This window comes from Eptesicus fuscus, chromosome 15, assembly GCF_027574615.1.
Source record: "Eptesicus fuscus isolate TK198812 chromosome 15, DD_ASM_mEF_20220401, whole genome shotgun sequence".
Taxonomy (NCBI): Eukaryota; Metazoa; Chordata; class Mammalia; order Chiroptera; family Vespertilionidae; genus Eptesicus; species Eptesicus fuscus.
Window position 1 is genome coordinate 52,726,946 of NC_072487.1, and position 22,696 is coordinate 52,749,641.

The 22,696-nt window shown below is 40.7% G+C and overlaps 1 protein-coding gene across 2 annotated transcripts; it reads right to left on the minus strand.

The window, feature by feature from the left end:
• Nucleotides 1-1,895: 1,895 nt before the first annotated feature.
• Nucleotides 1,896-19,113, minus strand: HEMGN (hemogen). 2 transcript variants are annotated; one of them, XM_028145958.2, is made up of 5 exons: nucleotides 19,043-19,113; nucleotides 10,877-10,999; nucleotides 9,494-9,587; nucleotides 3,681-4,825; nucleotides 1,896-2,055 (listed from the first exon to the last, which is right to left on the minus strand). In XM_028145958.2, exons 2-5 carry the CDS (start codon nucleotides 10,950-10,952, stop codon nucleotides 1,949-1,951), a joined length of 1,422 nt encoding a protein of 473 aa, XP_028001759.2. In that variant the 5' UTR covers nucleotides 10,953-10,999; nucleotides 19,043-19,113; the 3' UTR covers nucleotides 1,896-1,948. The 2 variants fall into 2 exon arrangements, with proteins under 2 accessions (XP_028001759.2, XP_054583488.1); XM_054727513.1 differs by lacking the exon at nucleotides 19,043-19,113 and adding an exon at nucleotides 13,671-13,751.
• Nucleotides 19,114-22,696: the final 3,583 nt, after the last annotated feature.

The window sequence follows — 22,696 nt, forward strand, 5'->3', positions numbered from 1 at the left end:
ACACAAAAAAAATACATTCATTACCAAGTGTGACAAGTACTGAAATGCAGAGCAGACTTGGAAACACTAATGAAGTAGATTGCTACCTCTTCAAGGTAATGTAACAATCTTAATTTCTTAAGTTTTGGTATGTGGACCATGGTTATAGAAGATGTCAACTGAGTGAGAGGTATACAGGAATATCTGTACTATCTTTACTTTTATGTAATAATAATTCTAAAATTATTATGTAAAATAATTCTAAAATTATTTTTCGAAAAATCATTTAAAACAAAATAAAAAATATACCTATGTCTGGATGTCATCCTAGGCAGGTGAATAGAAGCCCCGGGGAGGTGTCCGGGCATCTGTAATTTTGAAATCTTCCCCAGTGGTTCTTATATACCAAGAGGGTTGAGAACCACTGTTCTACACCATGAATGCTTGAGAGACTAGGATTGTCTTGTTCTTTACTGTCGCCTATACCTACATAGAAAGCTTCTTAGGCAACTGTGCCCTTGCTGAACCAAACTTTCAGACTTCTTCCCACCCAGAATAGTTCCTGCTCCTGCCCCCAGCCTCTCCTCATTTTCAGTTAATCCTGACCATTATCACCAAATAAATACTCCTAAAATACTAAAACTGCCACTTCATTGTTCAAAAGTCTTACTTAGTTCCCCATTACCTAACAAGTAAGGGATAAACTTCTTAGTTAAGTATTCAAAATTCTGTTCACTCTAATAATACAAGATTTTTAGCTACTAGGCTGCTATTCCACAGGGACCCTGTATTAACTGAACGTCTTGAACACTTGAATTCACTCCTCTCTGTAATTCACTCCACGTACCATAATAATGCTGTTATCCTCACCTATAATATAAATCCTCTCCATCTTTCAAGGCTCCACTCGTGTAATTTTTTAGGTCACTTCAACAAAAGAGAGCATTCCCTTTATTGTATCTACTGTTCAAATGGCACTATCATTTACTATTTTCTTTAGTAATTATTTGTTTCCTGTTTTATTTCCCCATAAGACTATAGATTAAACACCTGATGGACAAAGTGTTATAAGTCTTCTAACTTTCGAAATGCTTACCATGATGTATTCCACACAATTAAGCATGTAATAATGATTTAATGTACAAATACAATATATAAAAAGTAAAAACAGAAAATTCAAATTCAAATACACAATACATTCAGCACTATAAAATATCTTTGGAGTCCCAGAAAGATAAAATTAACTTAAAAAACAACTAAAACCTCAATAAAATTTTGATGCTATTGTTACATTATTAGTTGAACAAAGTTTACAAGAAAAGTATATACTCACCCAAATTTTAAGTGCTCAGATTTATTAATTTTTCTGCTCTTAAGAATTAATCAAGCCCTAGCTGGTATGGCTCTGTAGATAGAGCGTCAGCCCATAGACTGAAGAGTCCCAGGTTCAATTCCAGTCAAGGGCACATACTTCAGTTGCAGGCTCAATCCCTGGCCCTGGTCAGGATGCGTGCGGAAGGCAACCAATCCATATGTCCCCCTTACATTGATGTTTCCCTCTATCTCTCTCCCTCCCTTCCACTCTCTCTGAAAATCAATGAAAAAATATCCACAGGTGTAAATTAAAAAATAATTAATAAAAAATAATTATTAGGGGTAAGTTAATTATTCAGCCCTCCCCTTTCCCATTTTTGTCTTTTCCCACCACTATCCTCACCCCAATATACATATATACACAGACACACACACACACACACACACACACGCACACACACACTGTAGGTTATTGTCTATGTAGTACAGCCTGAAAAACACATTAGTTCTCTCTTTCAGATATGGTCTATACATGGAAAAAGAACACACTATTAAAATATTAATGGATATTGTAGAGATTGCTACAATTATTTTGAGAAAAATCACGTGGAATAAGATGTGTATTTTGTTGCACAATTGTTATGATTGAGCACTGTTAAAACAAAACATAACTATAGACATCATTTTCTGGATGAATCTCTTGAGGAACGTTTGGAATTGCTGGTGTCTCTGGTTCTTGTGCTTTGGGTTTTTCTTTCATTTCTGTAAAATCAAATAAAATATAAAAAGAGGTTCAATAAATGGATTTGGGACAATTGACTATCCATTTGAAGAAAAACAAAACTCTACCTCAGACCTTGCACAAAAACAAATTACAGATGAATTAAAGATTTAAATATTAACATACCATAAATGTAGAAATAATAGAATGTTCCTATAATTTTCGGATTATAAAGGCCTTTCTAAGCAGAACACAGACCAGAAACCATAAATGAAAAGATTGACACATTTGAACAACTAAAAACTAAAATTAAAATTTAAATGTTGTCATATACAAGACAAAAAGCACTATAAACAAAGTTAAACCACAAACAACAACTGGAAAAATATATACAACTTATATGTAGGCAAAGGTTTAATAACTATTATTTAAAGAGATTTTTAACCAGTCAAAAAATGATAGGTATCCCAAACTTAAAACAGAACAAGGATTCAAACAGGCAATTCTCAAAAGAAAAAGTTCAAATTCCTAATAATTATGAAAAGATGTCAAGTAGCATTAGTCATCAAAAAGGTGGCAATTAAAACAACTAGTGTTTTTTTTAACCTAGCAGGTAGGCAAAGATTTTTAAAACATTACTTGGAACCCTATTAACCCCATGGTTTTGTTGCACTCTTAAGGAGAAAAAGTAAATCAACTATCAAAAGGATTTCTTTAGAAAACAATTCCCTGGAGAAAACTATGGTCTGACAGTATCAGCCCATTTTCTTTTTCTTTTTGTTAATCCTCACCCAAGGATATTTTTCCATTTATTTTTAGAGAGAATGGAAAGGAGGGGAAGAGACAGAGAGAAACATTGATGTAGAGAGACACTTCAATTGGTTGCCTCTGCATGTGCCCTGACCAGGGCCGGGGATTAAGATGCAACCAGTATGTGCCCTTGACTGGAATCGAACCCAGGACTCTTCAGTCCGCAGGCTGATGCCCTATCCACTGAGCCAAACCAGCTAGGGCAGCCCATTTTCTTATAGTATAATCTACAGCACTGTACAAAGAGAATAGAGATTCTCAGTTATGCCCCTGAGGCAAGTCAAATTGAAGAAATGTCACATTCTTTTCAAAATTCTATACTTAGGAGAAAGCTTTTCAGACAAATAATAAAATAGAAAGTGTTTTTGGTAAACATGATAAATCTTGGTAACAGGAATCATATTTTACACCTTTGTATCTTCTTCAGTACTGTACGCCATTTACTTGCCTTTTGCTTGCCAGGAAATTTTAATGCTCAAGAAAAACTTTATTCAAGTTTTCTTGTAAATCTGAACTTAATTATCCTTTAAAATATTTTGCACACACATTATCCTATATTGGGTTCATTTCTTTCACTGGCTAAAGCTTTCCGAAATGGATAGCATGTACAAGTAACTACTATACACACTTATATTTTCAATTATTTTCTTTTAATTCTTTGAAAATGTGCCCAACAGACATTGGTTAAATGAAAAACTAGCCAATGACATTAATGATACCCCTTGAGATGACTGGGGATAACCAAGGATTGTCAAAGAAGGCTATAAATCACCACTCTGAGGGAGTTATAACTATTTGGTGCTCTAATTATAAATGGAAACAGGTCATTGACTTGTCCCCTATAAACCACCCCTACCTCGAGAAAAAGTAGAAACATCCTTAGCATCTTCCTGGTGTGCTTTAGGATCCTGGCCGTGGGGCCCATCTGCTTCTTGGTTTGGTTCAGGAAAGCATTCTATAGGCACATTATTACTTTCGTATGTCTTAGTGGAGAGGTCTTCAGGCCCAGGTGTTTCTTGATGTATTTCAGGTGCACAGTCTTCAGGCCCTTGTTTTTCTTGGTATATATCAAGTGCACAGTCTTCAGGCTCAGGTGTTTTTTGGTAAATGTATATTTCAGATGGACATTCCTCATGAGCAGGTGTTTCTTGGATTGTCTTATAAGAGAGGGCTTTGGGCACAGAAATTTCTTCATATGCTTTATGAGAAATGTGTTCAGGTTCAACTGTTTCTTGGTATGCTTTTGTAGAAAGGTCTTTAGGCTCAGCTATTTCTTGTTGTATTTTAGGAGGAAAGCTTTCAGTCCCAGCTATTCCTTGACCTGGTTCAGTACTGTCTTCCTTGGGTTCAGCTCTTTTTTGGTATGTTTCAAGTGTGTAACCTTTAGGCACTTCTGGTTTGGGGTATACTTCAAGAGAGCATCCTTCCATGCCAGGATATGTTTTAGAAGGAAGGGCTTTGACTACAGATGTTTCTTGGCACATTTTAGGAGAGAGGTCTTTAGGTTCAGCCATATCATGGCATATTTTGGAAGAATGGTCTTGAATTACAGCGATTTCTTGGCACAATTTAGGAGAGAGGTCTTCAGGTTCAGCCATATCATGGCACATTTTGGAAGAATGGTCTTGAATTACAGCGATTTCTTGGCACAATTTAGGAGAGAGGTCTTCAGGTTCAGCCATATCTTGGCCTATTTCAGAAGGGTGGTTTTGAACTGTTGTTTCTTGGTACTCAGAAGAATTTTTCTGACATATAATGCTTTCTTGACCTATTGCAGGAAGTTTTTTCTCAGGTTCAATTCTCTTTGGGGAGGATACTGAAGGGAGAGCTTCAGTTACACTCCTAGGTGATTTGTTTTCTTTCTCTGTAGGTGCCAGTGCATTCTCCATCATTTCCTTTTCTAATTGTGACTGAGGCTCTACCTTTAGTTCTGTATTTTGCTGGTTCTTTCTGCCTCTTTGATTTCCTTTTCCTGTTCTCTGCCGCTTGTATTTTTTCTCTCTGTGGAGAGATCAGAATTAGTATCAGCAACAGGGATAAAGAATTCAGGTAAGTGCTTGGTAATAACAGTCCAGGTATCCCACTGCCTTGTTTCACAACCTTTGAACAAGTCACTTAATCACTCTGGGCCTCAACCTCCTTGTTTGCCAAATGAAGGAGCAGGGCTAGATGTACTCAATTGTCAGGAGAGGAATGTCCCTCAGGAACTTTGTGTCTCTGATGCCTTGCTCACCAGGAAGTGTAGTGTTAGTTTGAGAGCATATACTTAATTGGTTATGAAGATGTATAATTATGCTATAAATGAATAGATTAGCATTCTGGTTTATACACTAGTCTCTTTGGGTTTAGTCTGTTTGAGTTAGTCCTGCTATGTCCTGGGTAAACGCATACATTTGCGTTTCTACATCCTTAGTCCAGGCACTGCTCCCTGTCTCTGCAATCTGCAGGTGGATGATGTATATGGCTTGCTTATCTAATACAGTGTCTTGAGCACTCGCTTCAGCAGCACATATACTAAAATTGGAATGATACACAGAAGATTAGCAAAAAAAAAAAAGTCAAATGAGTTTTACTGTAAGTTGGATCACAAGCTGCAAAAAACATTTCTTGAGGTTAACAAGCCTGGTGGAAAGGCATGAGTGGCCATGTCATGCTTACTCTGAAGTAATAGCTAGATTAAAGATCTAAAGATCAAAGGATGTACATGGAAATTGCAACCAATGACAAATTGTTGGGTACTGCAAATATAACCAAATACAGATGGCTAATACAGATGGGCTCAGGGAGGAGAAAAAGGTTATAAATAAAAACTTCATCATTTTTCTAAACCTATTGAAATTCTGTCCCATGCTACCTGTTCCAAAGAGCCTTCTCTTACAACCCAGAGGGCTGAAATGCTCTCCCTGCTTAACACTCCTTTGTGATTTATTAGGAGGATCATGCTTAAGGCAAGGAACAGAGGCTGCCTCAATCCATAGTTATTTCTGGAGAAACCTTTTAAAAAAATAAACTAGATATTCTTTAGTGATTAAACCAGTGTCTTTTTATATCTTTGTAATGCTCATAGTTCCTTGTACACCTTAAAAATGTATATATATTCTATTTTGTGTGTTTGAAAATTTTCATAATCAAAATAATTTAAAGATTGCCTCACCAAAACCAGTTTAAAGTCAATATTAAAAGGGTATATATGCAATAGGATAGTCAAAATATTAAAAATAAATTAGAAGAAAAGGGAATCTAAAAATGGTATGAAACCTCAACATTTTAAAATATAACTCCAAGTAACCAAGGTAACAAGGTAAATTATAAAATCCTTATTGTCAAATTATCTAAGTTATTCAGGAAACACTTTTTCCTAGATATTAAGTCCTAAATAATTTGTTATGTAGATCTCTAAATGAGGAAATCTGAGTAATATAAATGTCCCATATTCTTCCTGGTAGTTTTTCAAAAGATTCTGTCATTTATCAACTATGTGATTGTGGGCAAGTCACTTAACTGCTCTATGCCTTGATTTCTTCATAGATTAAATGGAATATATAGTATCTCCCCAACCTCATGTGATTGTTATAAGAATTGCATATAATAACTTATATGAATGAATTATCCAAATATAAAGTAGCACTCTTGTATTCCTGTAGGAAACTTATAGTGCTTCCCATGTGCCAGGCACTGTTTTAAGTAATTTCCTTATCTACATAAAAGGCTGATATGCAAAGTGTTCCCGTGGGAGTTCGACCAGGAGACCTGGCGTTCTATCGCTTGCTATGACGTGTGCTGACCACCAGGGGGCAGCATGGAATGAAGGAAGGCCCCAGGGGCAGCTGGGGAAGGGAGGCCCCAGCTGGCAGCCGGAAGGCCCAAATTGGTCCTGATCACTGGCCAGGCCTAGGGACCCTACCCGTGCACGAATTTCGTGCACCAGATCTCTAGTTCTTATATAAGGAATAATGACTTCACATCAACTTTTGAAGTGGATACTATTATCTCCATTTTGCAGATGCCAAAACTGAGGCCCAGAAAGAGGGAGTAAATAATCCAAGATCAAATGCCTAGGAAGTAGGGGAGCCAGGCTTCTAATCTAATCATCATGGCTTTAATAGCCAGGCTCTTAGTCATTACACCTGCTGCTTCTCTCTGGAACTACTAAGGTTTCACTGTGTGGTATGCTGTAGTGAGAACAGTACTCAGTACAGAAATGTGTCACCAGAGCAAGAACAGCCAGCTGCTAAGAGGTTCACGAAGGTGTCATGTACTTCAGTTACTTCCTCAGCCTTGGCTCCCCAGTCCAGCAAGCATAGAAACCCAATTCTACCAGCATATTAAGACTAGCTCCTTTTATCAGGGGCAGAGCTCATCAACCAGCTCAAATAGACTGATACGTAAACCCAAAGGCCCATTTAAAAATATATATATTTTATTGATTTTTTACAGAGAGGAAAGGAGAGGGATAGTGAGTTAGAAACATCAATGAGAGAGAAACATCAATCAGCTGCCTCCTGCACACCTACTGGGGATGTGCCCAAAACCAAGGTACATGCCCTTGACCGGAATCGAACCTGGGACCCTTCAGGCTGCAGGCCCACGCTCTATCCACTGAGCCAAACCGGTTAGGGCCCAAAGGCCCATTTTTTAAAAAATTAATTTCAGAGAGGAAGAGAGAGATAGAAACATCAATGATGAGAGAGAATCATTGATTATCTGCCTGCTGCACGCCCCCTACTGGGGAGCGAGACTGCAACCCGGCACGTGCCCTTGACTGGAATTGAACCTGGGACCCTTTAGTCAAAGGCCCATTTTTAAATGAACAGTGAGAAGTGCAAAGTCACACAGCAAAGAATATTTGGGCTGATAAATGAATGCACTCTTTCTCTGTAGCAAGTACTTGGGAAGCAAATTAATGATCAGAAGGTTGCTGGGCAAATATAGAATTCGGAGAGCTAACTGGATACTCTTCAACAGAGTCACCTGCCACAGGACCCAAGTATAGATGTTTCTGCTAAAAAATAATAAACGTATTCCTGGAAAACTTTACTTTCTGAAAAATCATGCACTAAAAGTAACAGTGGTTATGGGGAAAAATGAGCTGGGGCAAATGACTCAAAACCTATACAACTTTTTCAACACTAGCAGAAACAATAATTGGTACTTGAGATAACTTGGATAGTCCAGACAGGTAGGTAATCATGACTGGAGGCTGCCTCAGGGGATAATAAAGATGCCCCAAAACAATCGTGTAAATGCAGGTTTGCAGGTGCTGAGATTATGCAAATAAGGGCGGCACTTTGAGCCAGGGAGGTTGTCATTAAGTTGAGCACAGGGGGAAGTGCAACCTGCTACCCTTCTCTTGGGGGAACAGCCCTGAATGCAGTCTGAAAAGGATCCTGCCTAAACAGCAGCCACGATAAAGGCTTTTTCCTTTCCTTCTATTCCCATTATTCTGGCTCCTTTGGCTAGGAAATATCATGAATCAACACAACTTCCACATTATACTGACAACATTCTCCTATTTACCAATGGTATGTGCAGTATTGTAGCAGAAGACAAATGCCCTTTTTTAAGAATAGTGCTTAGATCAGTGGTTCTCAACTGGGGGCCCTTTTGCTCCCTCTCCACCTGCCCCAGGAGACATTTGACATGTTGACATTTTTGGTTGTCATAACTGGGGAGAAAAGAGGATTGCTATTGGCCAGATGTTCCTAAACATCCTCAATGCACAGGACAGCCTCTCACACTAAGAAGTATCCTGCCCACAGTGTCAATAGTGCCAAGGGATAAAAAACCTGGCTTCGATAGATGCTGTGCTCCTTGGCTCCTTGGTCTCCTCTTTTCCATCTCCAAGCAAGAAATATCCTTTTTCAATCATATTCTAAATGGATGCAGTTTGATGCTGCCCAATTTATAATCATGTTCTTGTATTCCCTCCCTGGGATGACAGACAGGTGACTTAGATGGGAGATTTAAGAACTCCCAAACTATCTTGTCACATCACTCATTTACAGTGTTTTGGTTTCCTTCCTGGAGAGTTAGTCACAGTCATTCGATAAGGATTACTAAGGAAGCTTGGAGAACAAGCTCAGAGATTTCTTCAGTGGTATCTCTTGCTCCCAACAACAAAATTCTTCTGTGTTTATATTACCAGAGTGGTTGCGCACCAGGCCTCTGGACAGCGTAATTTGATTGCCTGGTGTTTTAATTTAAGGAGACGGGAGATAAAATTCTGTTCTTACCACTTTATCAGCTGTGTGACTTTAGACAAGAGATTTAACCCATTGGACACTTGGTTTCCTTTTTTTTTTTTAAATAGGGATAACAGCTCCTGATTTACAGGATAGTTGGAATGATAAAATATAGTGTGTGAAAGTGCTCAGCAGTACTTGGCACATAGCATTTGCTGGATAAATATCAGCTCCTTGCCCAGCTGGTGGATTGAGCATCGTCCCATGCACCAAGAGGTCACTGGTTTGATTCCCAGTCAGGGCACATGCCCGGGTTTGGAGCTCAATCCCCAGTTGGGGACATGCAGGAGGCAGTTGATTGATGTTTCTCTTTCACTGATGTTTCTACCTCCCTTTCCCTTTCCCTCTCTATCTAAAAATCAATAAAAACGTGTGTGTATGGTTTTTTTTTTAATTAGTTCCTTTTTCCCTTGTAAGGATACCATACCCAAATTGCCATTGTGAAGTTTGCTTTTCTTGTGCTTCAGCTTTTCTTTTCCTGAGCTGCTCTCTGTTTCGCAAACTCCAAGTTCCAATCACTTCTGTAAGATCAAAATGAAAGTTATAGGAGATAGCAACAAATTCTGACATTTATCAGCAAGAGTTCTATGGCAAAGGACTCTATGCTGGGTACTTCTTTCCTAGCTTTTTGAGGACAAGGACTCTACCTTATTTATCCCCGTACTTCCAAAGAATGCCTAGGAGCAAACAGTAAACCTTTTAAAATGAAAAGGTCAGTTTTTGTATGTAACTGTGCTACCAACCTATTAATTTCTTCAAAATATTTTTCACATATTGTATACGTATAAAAGAAAAGAAAAAATCAGCCATGTTCTTCCACCTTTAACATTATAACCTGTTTTCATTTTATTCCTTATACCCATCTAGCTCCTATGTTATACAGAATTGTAATGAGAATATACAATTTTATCATTTATTAACCAAACATTATATCAGGTCATTTTCCATGATCTGGTCTTCATAATTATAACTTTAATGACTACATGATACTTAATCAGGTTGATGTGTTCTCATTTACCCAGTCTTTCTACTTGTGTTGAACATTTAGGTTGTTGCCAATTATTTTTTTGCCGTTGTAAATAAAACTATAATAAGCATACTCATGCATACAGCTCTCTTTTTTCCTTTGGATTTTTTCCATAGGATGATGTTTCTCTAAGTTCTTTGGAATATTAAAGGTATCATCAAAAAAGGTTCTGGTGCTGTCCAAGTTTGAGAAACATTAATGGGTCATTGATGTAGACTTTCTTAGAACCTGTGGAGTTATAGCAAATTTGCACTAGGAAACCCCCAAAAAGAGTATAGGAATCTAGGAGTTCATCAAAACGTCAAAGGGGTCCAAGGCACGAAAACATTTAAAAACACTGTCTCAAGGCCTAAATTCTGCAAAACATTTTGAGAAATGCTGCTTTAGGATAGACCCAATGAGTAAAATTAGTGAACCAAAAGAATAAGGACTACAGTTCCTGCTACCTATTGCTATAAACTTCCCAAAAGTTATACCAAATTTACATACCATAGATACACATGGGTGTGTACTTGTTTAACCACAACCATCCAGTATTGGGTATTTTCACTATCTTTCATTTAAATATATTTCTTATTAATAACTTACTTATTATTTCCTTGTGTTTCTCTGGCTTATTAGAATCCTAGCACTAGAAGTCACCTCATGAAGATATACAACCCCTCTTCCCACCTGTGGTTATATGAATGTACTCAATCATGCCCCTTTTTTGCCAGATCCATAAAAAAGAGGAAAATAATCATAGCCCCAATTCTTCCCAACAGCTACAACCTCTTTCATTACCTGGAACGTAGTTTTCTTGGTGAGAATCAGGTGTCTGATGCAGTGTCAAACGAGATTGGTTCTTTCCCAAATCCATCTTGCTGCAATACCTTCCTGCTATTTGGTCCGACTTTCTCAAGGTGCCTTTTAAAAAATTTTCAAAAGCAATTAACAGCTAAAACACATACACAAGTTCACTTGTCACTTGACTTCCCGCCTAAAAGTTTTATCTGGTTGGACCACAGCTGCTGGCTACTTCTACTTTCTTTATCACAGTGCACAGGTGTGAGTAGGGGTCATGGCTGCTGCTCTGTCCCCACCCTCTAGCACAGTTGCTAGTTATACAGGAGCCCATGGCCCCAGCCTGGCATGGCACAGCCTTTGATACAGCAGCCACTTGGTTCTGTATGCCAACAAGTACCCGAATCTGACGTTCTGTTTTACAGAGGGGGTGGCATACGTAGAAAGAACACTAGTCTAGGATCTCACCAGATCCATGTCCTAAAACAAGTCACCCACCCCTTTCTGTAGCTCTCTTTCCTTATTTGCAAAGTGGGTAAAAATAATTCCTGACTTGCGCACTTCACACAGTTTTTGTGAAAGTGAAAATAATAAATGTGAAAATTATGAAGAGTGCCATATACTTGTGAAATTAATCTTACATTGTTTTTCCCATGTGGCATTTTTTTACCTTAATCTGTTGCAAATTAATGTAAAGTCTTGCTATATGTGCTGTTATAGACTTAGATTAATAGGCGTATAGACCTAAAATAGGATAAACAATCCAATCAAAAAATGGGCAAAGGATCTAAATACTAGCAGACACAATCATCTGAGAGATGCAAGTCAGAATGACAATGAGGTACCATCTCTCACCTGTCAGATGGCTATCACAACAAATCAACAAACGACAAGTGCTAGTGAGGATGCAGAAAAAAGGAACCCTCGTGCACTGCTGGTGGGAATGAAGACTGGTGCAGCCACTGTGAAGAACAGTTCTAGTACAGAGTTTCCTCAAAAAATTAAAAATGGAACTCCCATTTGACCCAGTAATCCCACTTCTAGGAGTATGTCCAAAAATATCAGAAACACCAATCAGAAAGGATATATGCACCCCTATGTTCATAGCAGCACAATTTACAATAGCTAAGATTTGGAAACAGCCTAAGTACCCATCAGCAGATGAGTGGATTAAAAAACTGAGGTACATCTACACAATGGAATACTAAGCTACTGTAAAAAGGGAGTTCTTTCCATTTGCAACAGCATGGATGGAACTGGAGAGCATTATGCTAAGCGAAATAAGTCAGTTGGAAAAAGATAAATATTACATAATCTCACTCATTTGTGGAATACAATGAACAACACAAGCTGATAAACCAAAATAGATCCAGAGAAGCATCGAAAAGACCATCAAACAGAGGAAAGGCAGGGGAAGGGTGGGTAAGAGATCAACCAAAGGACTTGTATGCATGCATATAAGCATAACCAATGGACACAGACATTAGGGGAGGGTGAGGGCATGTGCTGGGGGGCTGGGAGCAGGCTGGAAGAGGTAAATGGGGCGGGGGAGGAGGGGAGGAGGCATATGTAATACTTTAAACAAAGAATTTAAATTTTAAAAAAAAGACCTAAAATAGGAATTCAAAGCAAATTTGAACCCTTTTCTGCTAACCCAGTGGTCGGCAAACTGCGGCTCGCGAGCCACATGCGGCTCTTTGGCCCCTTGAGTTTTTAGCAAAGGCCAGCTTAGGAGTACCCTAATTAATAACAATGTACCTACCTATATAGTTTAAGTTTAAAAATTTTGGCTCTCAAAAGAAATTTCAATTGTTGTACTGTTGATATTTGGCTCTGTTGACTAATGAGTTTGCTGACCACTGTGCTAACCCAATCATTCACAAGTGACTCAAGCTAACTAGTGAAACCCAATGGTACTCATCCAGGGAAGTAAAAAAGCATTTCCTAATGAAAACATCACCATGACAGAGGGGCATTGACCAAAGCCGAAGCAGAAGGAATCACCCCATCTCCAATTGGTCACCCCATTTGTGAAGGCAAAAGCACAGAGAACCACAGCTGTTCATCTAAGGAAGGAACACTGAACACCTGATACCTGCAGCCAGTCTGGGAGACTTGGGGTTAATATCGTGTCATGGAGTCATAGATTAAATTGATGAGAGTTTCAATTCCAGTGTTGTCACATTCCCTAATTCAGTGACCTTAGTCATGGAGCCACTTTATCTCTCACACATGGGAACAATTCATCATCTACCTCATGGGGTTATTGGGACCACTGAATCAAATAATCAATATAAGGCATTTTATGTGCCTGACATGTTGAATGTGCTTAATCATTGGCTGCTTTTATCTATATACATATAAAAGCCAAGCGACCAGACAACCAGAACAACCAGAATGACCAGTCACTATGATGCACACTGTGGCCGGCCAACCTCCTGCCCCCGCCCCCGCTGGCCCCAGCCCCGATCGGGGCCCCTGCCCCCTGATCAGAGGTGGGGCCGGCCAGCCAACCTCCTGTGTCCCCTTCCCCCTGCCGGCCCCTTCCCATGCACAAATTTGTGTACCAGGCCTCTAGTTAATAATAAAAATATAATAACCAGATTTTGGGAAACCAAGTCATAGTTTAAAGGCATTTCAGAAACAGAAAATTTGAAAGGGATCCTTTATAATGTGAATAGGTGCCCCTGCTTCCATAGACTCTTAATGCATTAGAACTGGAAGGGCCCATGTAACCATCTAGTTCCTCCTCCTACTTTATATACAAAGAAACGAGAACTAAGGAAGGATTTACCTGTCCCAAATTTCCTCACTTACTGCTGACAGCACCTCTTACTGATTATAAGATGGGCTATCTTCTTATGCTTGATCTTGCCTGGGTATGAAAATGTATGTGTGATATGAACATACACACTGAAAAGTATTGAAAATTATAACACACACAAGTAACCACCGCCAAAACTTAATATGGCTTTTAATTAGCAGATCCTAATATTTAGTTGTAAGTTTCTCAGTTCCTCATTCTTTCTCATAAGTCTCTATCTAAAAATTCAGATAAGTTCAGAGAGTCCCTATTCAAAGGAATCCTGTACGGAATGGAAGGCATGCTTTGTAATCTATCTCTTGATTAATTTTGGATTTTCAGATAAAGTATTTAAAGAAATCAAATGCAAATTAAAAGAAACTTTGAAAATTATAAAATGTCACTTTATAATTTAAACTTGCATTTTAAATATTGTTCCTTTTTTTAAGATGTTTTAATTCTTATTGGTTGTTTCTTATGACAGCTCAATAAAATAACCTTACAGAATACCTCTGGGGCACCTTACAGAAGATGAGGAAGTACTTCTTAAACAGGATGGTCTTGAGTTGGAGCTTACAACATCCATATCAACGATCCAGCAAACATAACTGAATGCCCACTCTGCCCTACATACTGGGCAAGGCTGTCAAGCCACAAAGATGAACAGATGTAGTCTCTGAGTTCTGTGAACTGCAGGCTCATAGAGAGATATAATCATCTTCATTGTAAGGACATATTTAGATTCTTTATTCTCTATTGCAACCCTCCAAAGTCGATCCCACCCCTGCCTCATGTTCCCAGTATCTAGGAGCAGAAGGTGGAGAGACTGTAAGTGGGAGAGGTTTCCATTTAACAGTTAATTAGGGGGCTGTATTGGGTGGAGGAGGCTAGTGGAGGAGGGACTTTGGAGCAAATTAGATTGGAAGTCAGGCAAGGTGTCTCTGGTGTGATAAGCAGGCCAGAGCAGAAACTTGCCTGGGACAGAAATAGCCACACAGTAAGTTTACAAGCCATGGTTCATTGTCCCTTCTCTCTGTAGAAAACTCCAGCATCACTGGCAGAATGTGAGATGTTAGGCATTAAAGGCTGGATATTTTTAACAAATGCTTCCTTGTTCTCGAGTTATTTGCATAAATTTATGAAACCTCCCCCTAGGCCACAAACTCTTAGACTTGCCTTTCTATCTCCACAGTTGAGTCTGGTGGGAGGCTTGGCTTACAGTCGTCCCCACAAATGCCTCACTCCTGTATGCAGGACCAGCCTCCTGGGCATACAGACTGTGAAAGTACCTTATACACTCAGAGGGGCTGATGCAACTGTAACCTAATGATAGTAATAACATCATCTATTCCAGAACTTTCTACCATCATTCACTGGCACTATCATATGTGCTGGTTATATAGCAGTTGAGAGACAAAGTCCTGTCCATACAGAGCCAGTCTAATGGGAAGAGATAAACAATATGCAAATAAATAAAATACGATATATATCAGATGGTGATGAATGCTTTGGAGAAAAGTGAGCAGGGAAGGACTGGATGAGGAATGAGGAGGAAAGTTGGTGGTTGCAAATCAGGTACTCAGAGAAGGATTGACTGATGGGGGACAGTTAAGTAGAACTGAAGGAGATGAGGGGCCATCCAGACTGATATCTGGGAAGGCATTCTAGGCAGAGGGGCACCGACCAATGGTGAGAGTGTGGTAGGAGGTGGGTTCACAGAGGTGGCTGGGCTCGTACCTCCTGTGGGGATGTCTCCTCTGATTGTGATGCATAGTGATGGGATGACTTTTAACAGAGGAGTGATATGACTTGGCTTACATTTTTAAAAGATTATTCTGGCAACTGTGTGGAGAACAGACCACTGGGCATAGGGGAGGAGGTAGAAACAGGGAGGTGAGTTAGGTTTTGGAGTAATCCAGGGGAGAGAGTTGGACTGTGATGATGGTGGTGAAGCGGTCAATTCTGGAGCAGCTTACAAATTGGACATGGAGTGAGAGATGCAGTAAAAAACTATGGCAAAGGTTTTTGGTCTGAGCAACTGGAAGGATGGAGTTACCATGAAAAGATGAGAAAGACTAGGAGGAGCATGTTTGCAAGAGATGATCAGGAGTTTCTTTGGACGTGCTAATAGAAATAGCAAAGGAGCAGCCAGTGAGGCAGAGGAAAACCAGAGAAGTGCAGTGCCCTGGAAGCCAAGTGGGAAAATGTTTCAAGGAAGAGGGAGTGATCAACTGTGTCAAATTTTGCTAATAGGCAGAGGAAGGATTGAGAATTGTCCTAGCAATTTAATTCAATTCATTATAGACAGTAGAGCTCCGAGAGGTTTTAATTTAGTTGGTCAAGGGTATAGATAGGACTAGCTACAGGGGCCAGTGCAAAATGAAAATGCAGAGTTCCTCCTTCAAAAATTAAGAATTTCAAGACAGCTACAGAAGAAAATTAAGCCCAGCAGAGAGACCTACTTACATAAGTGTTTTACTGGATCCTTGCAGTAGACTTAGGAAATAGCTATTATCATTTTTCAGAGCAAGCCTGGTGCTCATGCTGCTTTGTCTGTGGAATAGCCCATTCCTTGTCTCACTGCTTCACTAATAAACTCACTTTCACCCTAAACTGTACTTATTTATTTATTTCAGTTCACCTTAAACTCTTAAAAAGGAGAAAAGACACTGGTGCTCAGAGTATAGAGTGATTTGACTAAGGTCACAGAGCTAGACTGGTAGTTTGAGCCTGGAACCTGAACCATCAACCTCCAAGTCTGGCCTCCTTCCTACCCGCCCAAACTAGATATTGCGGGAGATTGCTTTCCTGCCTCCTGACCCATCTGGAGTATTGAGGCCTTGCTCATGCATCTCAGGGGCCTGGTTGAAATGGAGGAAAGATGTGGGAGGGAAGGAAGCACATTGCTAAGTACTTCTGTCCTAGGACTCTTTACAATGGGGTTGAAAAGGGAACACTGGGTACTGCTATTTAAGTCACAAACATGACCTGATGAAAGTGCCCCAGACCTAATGTAGTTTTAGGTTATACTGATAAAATTATAGCGCCCCCAAACCAGGGAGATCAAAGTTCTGCGACACTTTGGATTGTCATACCTAGAGTGTTACACTGTGAAGATCAGGTGAATGGTATTTGAAAATGTCCTAAAAAGAGCCAGAGGGTCTGTGTAACTTGGGGAAAATTGCTCAATTCTTTCAGATCCTGTTTCTTCCCTTGTAAAAAATAATACCTCACAGGGATTCTATGAGAATAAAAAAGATCATGAGAGGTTTTTTTTATAAAAGCACCGTGCAGATAGAAGTGCCATAAACTTGGATGGTGTTAATAGTATTATTAGCATGTTCTAATGATGTACCTGGGCATTTTTCTTGAGTGCATCTGGTGGAAAAGACAAGAAGGGGAAGAGATTGTACACTTCTTTTTTTTAGTATTCCTTCCTTGCTAAAATAGTTTTTCAAAATGTTTGAATTCTTTTCAAAGGTGGATCTAGCTTTGTTTTTCCTAAGTGGGGAAGAGGGGTTTCTGGTTTCCCTCTCTCTCAGTCTGTGGATGCATGATAAATGAGGCTGTCTCTGCTAAAACAGATGCTGCTGTGCACATACAGATAACATGTTCTCAAACTTCAGAATGGCTGTAACCTGACTTCCAATCTAGTTTGTTCCAAAGTCCTTCCTCTGGCCTCCTCCACTGAAGCTACTTTCTATTTCTTAATGTGTTTTAATGTGTAGACAAATTTGCTTCTCTAGATAAACATTAGTGGTGGTCATTTTTTCTGGGGAAGAACAATCTGCTCTCATCTTGAGCCTCCATCACATCTTTATCCTTTCATTCCTGAACTTCCTGAACTGACAATGTACTCTCAGTCTACCTCTTTTTTTCCACACTACTTCTTTTTTTAAAATCCTCACCCAAGGATATGTTTATTGATTTTAGAGAGAGGAAGGGAGAGAGAAAGGGGAGAGAGAGAAAGAGAGAGAGAGAGAGAGAGAGAGAGAGAGAGAGAGAGAGAGAGAGAGAGAGAGATATCAGTTGCCTCCCATACATACCCCTATTGGGGATCAAACCTGCAACCTTTTTGGTGTACAGGATGACACTCCAACCAACTAACCAACTAAGCCACCTGTCCAGGGCTTTCCACACCTCCTTCATTCCTTCATATCTGCACTCTAGTTTTTTCTTCCACATACTGTTCTCTCATGAGTCATCGATGGTTTCCTAAAGGCCAAGTCCAGTGGTGTCTCCTCAGTTCTCTCTCTTTGACCGTGCTGTAGCTCCTGACTCCTCTGACCACGGCTACCCTCCTTGAAACCTTCCCAGCTGTTGGCTTCTATGGTAGTGTATTCTTTGTCTCTCTCCCCCTTCCTCATCCCTCTTCACAGGCTTCTTTCTCATTCCTCTAGATGTGGGAGGTATTTCCCAAGGAGGATGCCTTGATCCTTTTCTTTTTATACTCTCACCCTTCTTAGACATTGATCCAACTGTGGCACACCTTTAACTATCACCTCTATGCAGATATATTCTAAATAAATATCTGAGTTCTAAGATCACATTTTAAATGGACTCTCTGATTATCATTCATCATCTCAATATCATTCATCATCTGAATGCACCTTGAAATTAGCACAGCAAAAAGCAAATATCGCTTCCCCTAAAGCCAGTCTCCTCTGTGCTTTATTTGTGCTAGAGTAGGTACACCATGCTCCCGGTCACCTAGTGCCAAGCCTTCAGAATTGTCTTTGACTCTGTCTCCTCACTCTGCTTCTCACATCCAGTTGGATATAGTTCTTTGAGTTCATTCTTCCCAGTGTCCTACATGCTCATCCCTCTTTCCTGTCCCATACTGTCATCCGAGAGGGGACCTCAATTTCTTATTGGAAATACTGGAAAAGCTTCCTAAGTGGGGTGTCTGCTTTCATCTCCCTTCACCTCCCTAGGCCATCATGTACAAACAACCAGAACATTCCCACCATAGCTAGCTCTGAACTGGTCACCACCCTATTTAGAATCCTGTAAAGTCTCAGTGTAACTGACAGAATAAAGAATAAATTTCTCGCCTGGCTGGTGAGCTCAGTGGTTGAGTGTCGACCTATGAACCAGGAGATCACAGTTCTATTCCCAATCAGGGCACATGCCTGGATTGTGGGCTTGATCCCAAGTGTGGGGCATGCAGGAGGCAGCTGATCAATGATTCTCTCTCATCATTGATGTTTCTATCTCTCTCCTCTCCTCTCTGAAATCAATAAAAATATACAGTTCTTAAAAAGACTAAATTTCTCAGGCTGGCATTTAAAGCCAACTTCCCACTATTCTTGACATTACTTTTCTGAAAATAGCCAATATTCCAATTCAATAGTGTTACTTACCCACCCTACTTGGCCTTGACTTTTTCTTTACTCACACCTCCTGGCTGTTTGGTGCTCTCCCCTGGTGTCTGCCCATCCAGAGAGTGAGTGCCTCCATCACAAAGCCTTTGATGATGATAATGATGATGCTAATGATATGTCAGCCACTCCACAAACACATAATGGGTACCTGACATTTTACACGCATCATCTCATTTAGTTCTTCCAACTAGTATTATCCCTATTTTACTGATAAGGAAATTATTGCTTAAATGAGTTAGATTACATCCCAAAGTCACATGGGCTCATAAGTACCAGAGTTAGGGCTCAAAACCAAGGCTGTCTGACTTTAAAGTTCATAGATTTAACTATCTGTTCTACTACCTTTTCCTACCTTATAGTTTTCTGAGCATTCTTGATCTGAGCTTCTTGTATGGCAAATATTACTTCATTTTTAAATTTTATTGTTCACACATACACATCTTTTCTATAATATTTATTCAGCAAACTTTTATAGAACATTTATTTCTTGCCATACCCTTTGCTAAGAATTGGAGACACAGAGGAGAATTAAACAGAAGTCCTTTCAAGGAACTCAGTCTAATTGAGGATGATAGACAACAAGTAAATGTGAATTTAGAATATAATATAGTGTGATAATTTTAATATCAATATTTTCAAATGTCCTGAGAGTAGAGGTGAAGTACTTCATTCTGCTGCCATAGAAGTGGAAAGATAAGGGCTATAATTCTCTTTATTCATAACTGCCTTAGAATTACTCTGCTTAGAATGTCAACAAGTAGAGTTAGGAAAATGAAGAGCATATATACATACATGTATATGTGTATATCCTATATAATAAAAGGCTATTATGCAAATAGACCGAATGGCGGAACACCCGAACAACCAAACAACCAGTCGCTATGACGTGCGCTGACCAATAGGGGATGCACGTGGAACATGGTGGGCTTCAGCCATGGCAGGATGGTGGAGCAGGTAAGCAGGACACCAGACCAAGGTGGGGTGCTGGTTGCTGTCATTGGGGCAAGCCTCTGGTGGTTACTGAAAACTCTTTGCTCCTGTGCACCGCTTGCACCCGCTGCTGGCACCCAGCGTTGGTCCTGATCACTTGGTGCCATTAGCGGGTGCGAGCAGCAGCTGCTGGCCTGATTGCCCCTGAGGGCTTCTCCACCTCCCCATGCTCCTGAGGGGCGATCAGGGCAGCAGCTGCCACTCAAACCCGCTGCTGGCACTGGCCCCAATCGCTCCACGCTGTCAGCAGGTGTGAGTGGGGCCGGGGCCGGGAGCAGGGCTGCTGGCAGACAGGGGACTGGGGGCCATGGCAGGAGGGGCCGGGTAGGGGCGTGGAGGATGGGCCAAGACCCGCCCCTGTGCCCACCACAGCCTTTCAGCCCACAATTCCTTTCAAGGTGCGCAAATTCATGCACTGGGCCCCTAGAAAACACACACACACACACACACACACACACACACACACACACACACACATATATATAGTATTGTGTATTTTTTCACTTTATAACAGTGTTTAGTTTTTTTCTCTTTTATTAATTTCACAGAAACAATAGTAATAGTAACAATAATAACAGCCAATATTTATTGAGCACCTGCTTACCATATGCCAGGCACTATTCTAAGCAATTTACATATAACTAGAGGCTTAGTGCACAAATTTGTGCAGGGTGGGGTCCGGCTGGCCTGGCCCCAATTGGGGTGGATCGGGGCTGGGTCTGTAGGGAGGAGAAGATGGCAGGCAATTGGCCAGTGGGCCCCGCCCCCGACTGGGGTGAGGGGTGCTGATTGGGGGCCAGCGGCCTGGAGTAGGGGCCATGGGTGGTTAGCCACCAGCCCTTCCCCTGATGGGGTGGGGGGCCAATTTGGGGTGGGGCTGGGTGGGGGGAGGGGCTGCAGAAGGTTGGCTGGCCAGCCTCACCCCCTATTGGAGTGGGGCGTGTGATCAGGGGTGGGATGGCCAGGGGGGAGGGTCTGTGAGCCTGCCGTGTTGGGGTGGGCTGATTGGGGGCGTGGCTGGCCAGGGGGAAAGGAGGGGCGTTTGGCCGGCAGCCCGCTCTTGATTGGGGTGGGAGTCTCTGATCAGGGGCAGGCCGGCAGGGGGGGGAGGGGCCTCAAGGTTGGCCGGCCCCACCCCCTGATCAGGCGGTTCACTGGCCACAGTGGGCGTCATAGCTACTGGTCGTTTTGGTTGTTATGGCCGTTATGGTCGCTGGCTTTTTATATATATAGATAATTCATATAGTCTTTACAACATTCTTTACAATGGGTACTATCGATATCTCTGCTTTATAGATGAATGCCCCGGCCAGCGGGGTCTTCTAACGGGGGTACCGAGGCGGCGCACCTAAGAGAATGAGAGACAGACAAGGGACGCAAAGAATGGAGGCAAGACAAAGGGGTTTCTGATCAAGCCTCGAAATTTTATTTTTTACAGCGTTCCTTATATGTGGTTTCTAGAGGGGTGGGGGCTGACCCTTAGATAATCGGCTAAAGTCGTAAAGGGTGCTGACTATAGATAAAGGGTGTGGCGGTTGAAGGGCGGCTACAGAAGGAATGCTTTGTCCTCAGGCAAGAGGAAGTGGGCCTACTTTCAGTAACTTACTGAAGTAAGGTCAGAGTTAATCCTTTGACCAACTCTTGGCTCCTGACAGATGAAGAAACTGAAGCACAGGCATTGAACTACACACTAAGTCACATACTAGTAAGTGGCAAAGCTGGTTAGTTTCAATCTAGAAGGCCATATGCTTAAACTACCTTTCTCTCCTACCTCTAGTTCTACTTCTTTCATATTTAACGAAATAAGGTAGTAATATATTATCCTTTCCAATCCCTTCTCTCTCCTTTCTTCCTTTTTTCCCTCTCCTTCACGCTCTTCCTTTTTCTGCAATTTGTTGACTACCTACTCTGTGTTCCAAACTATGCAGGGTCCTATAGATACAAAGACAAATATAAAAAAAAAACAGCATAGCCCTAACCGGTTTGGCTCAGTGGATAGAGCGTCGACGTGTGGCTTAAGGGTCCCAGGTTCAATTTCAGTCAAGGGCATGTACCTTGGTTGCGGGCACATCCCCAGTAGGGGGTGTGCAGGAGGCAGCTGATCGATGTTTCTCTCTCATCGATGTTTCTAACTCTATCCCTCTCCCTACCTCTCTATAAAAAATCAATAAAATATATTAAAAAAACAAACAAACAAACAGCATACAGAGAAAATTAAGGGAACACAGAGGAGGAACATCTAACCAAGATGGAGAGATGGGGGTCAAAGAAGTCTTTCTGGAATAGATGATCTTGAGCAGTTTTGAAGGGTGAATAGGAATTAACTACTGAGCCACAGCAAGGCTAAGAAGAAAGAAACACATCTAAGTTCTGGAGTCAAGTCTAAGTTCATTCAAATCAGGTTCTGTGTGACCTTGAGCAAGTTACTTAAAATTCCAGCCTCATTTCCCTCACATAGAATGGACAGCATAACACCTACCTTTCATGACTATTATGTGAATTAAGAATAATGACTATGTATGAAAAAATGCTCAAAATCACTGATCAGAGAGATGCAAATTAAAATGACAATGAGTTATCACCTAACACCTGTCAGAATGGCAACCATCAACAGATCAACAAATGACAAGTGCTGGTGAGGAT

Bases quoted from the DNA above. Each gene is read 5' to 3' on its own strand.
- HEMGN (XM_028145958.2), bottom strand. From the start codon at position 10,952: ATGGATTTGGGAAAGAACCAATCTCGTTTGACACTGCATCAGACACCT. The intron at 4,826-9,493 runs GTATGGTATCCT...ATCTCTCCACAG, and splicing joins ACTTCACAATGGCAATTTGG to AGAGAAAAAATACAAGCGGC. The intron at 2,056-3,680 runs GTAGGGGTGGTT...TTGATTTTACAG, and splicing joins TGTTTCTACTTTTTCTCGAG to AAATGAAAGAAAAACCCAAA.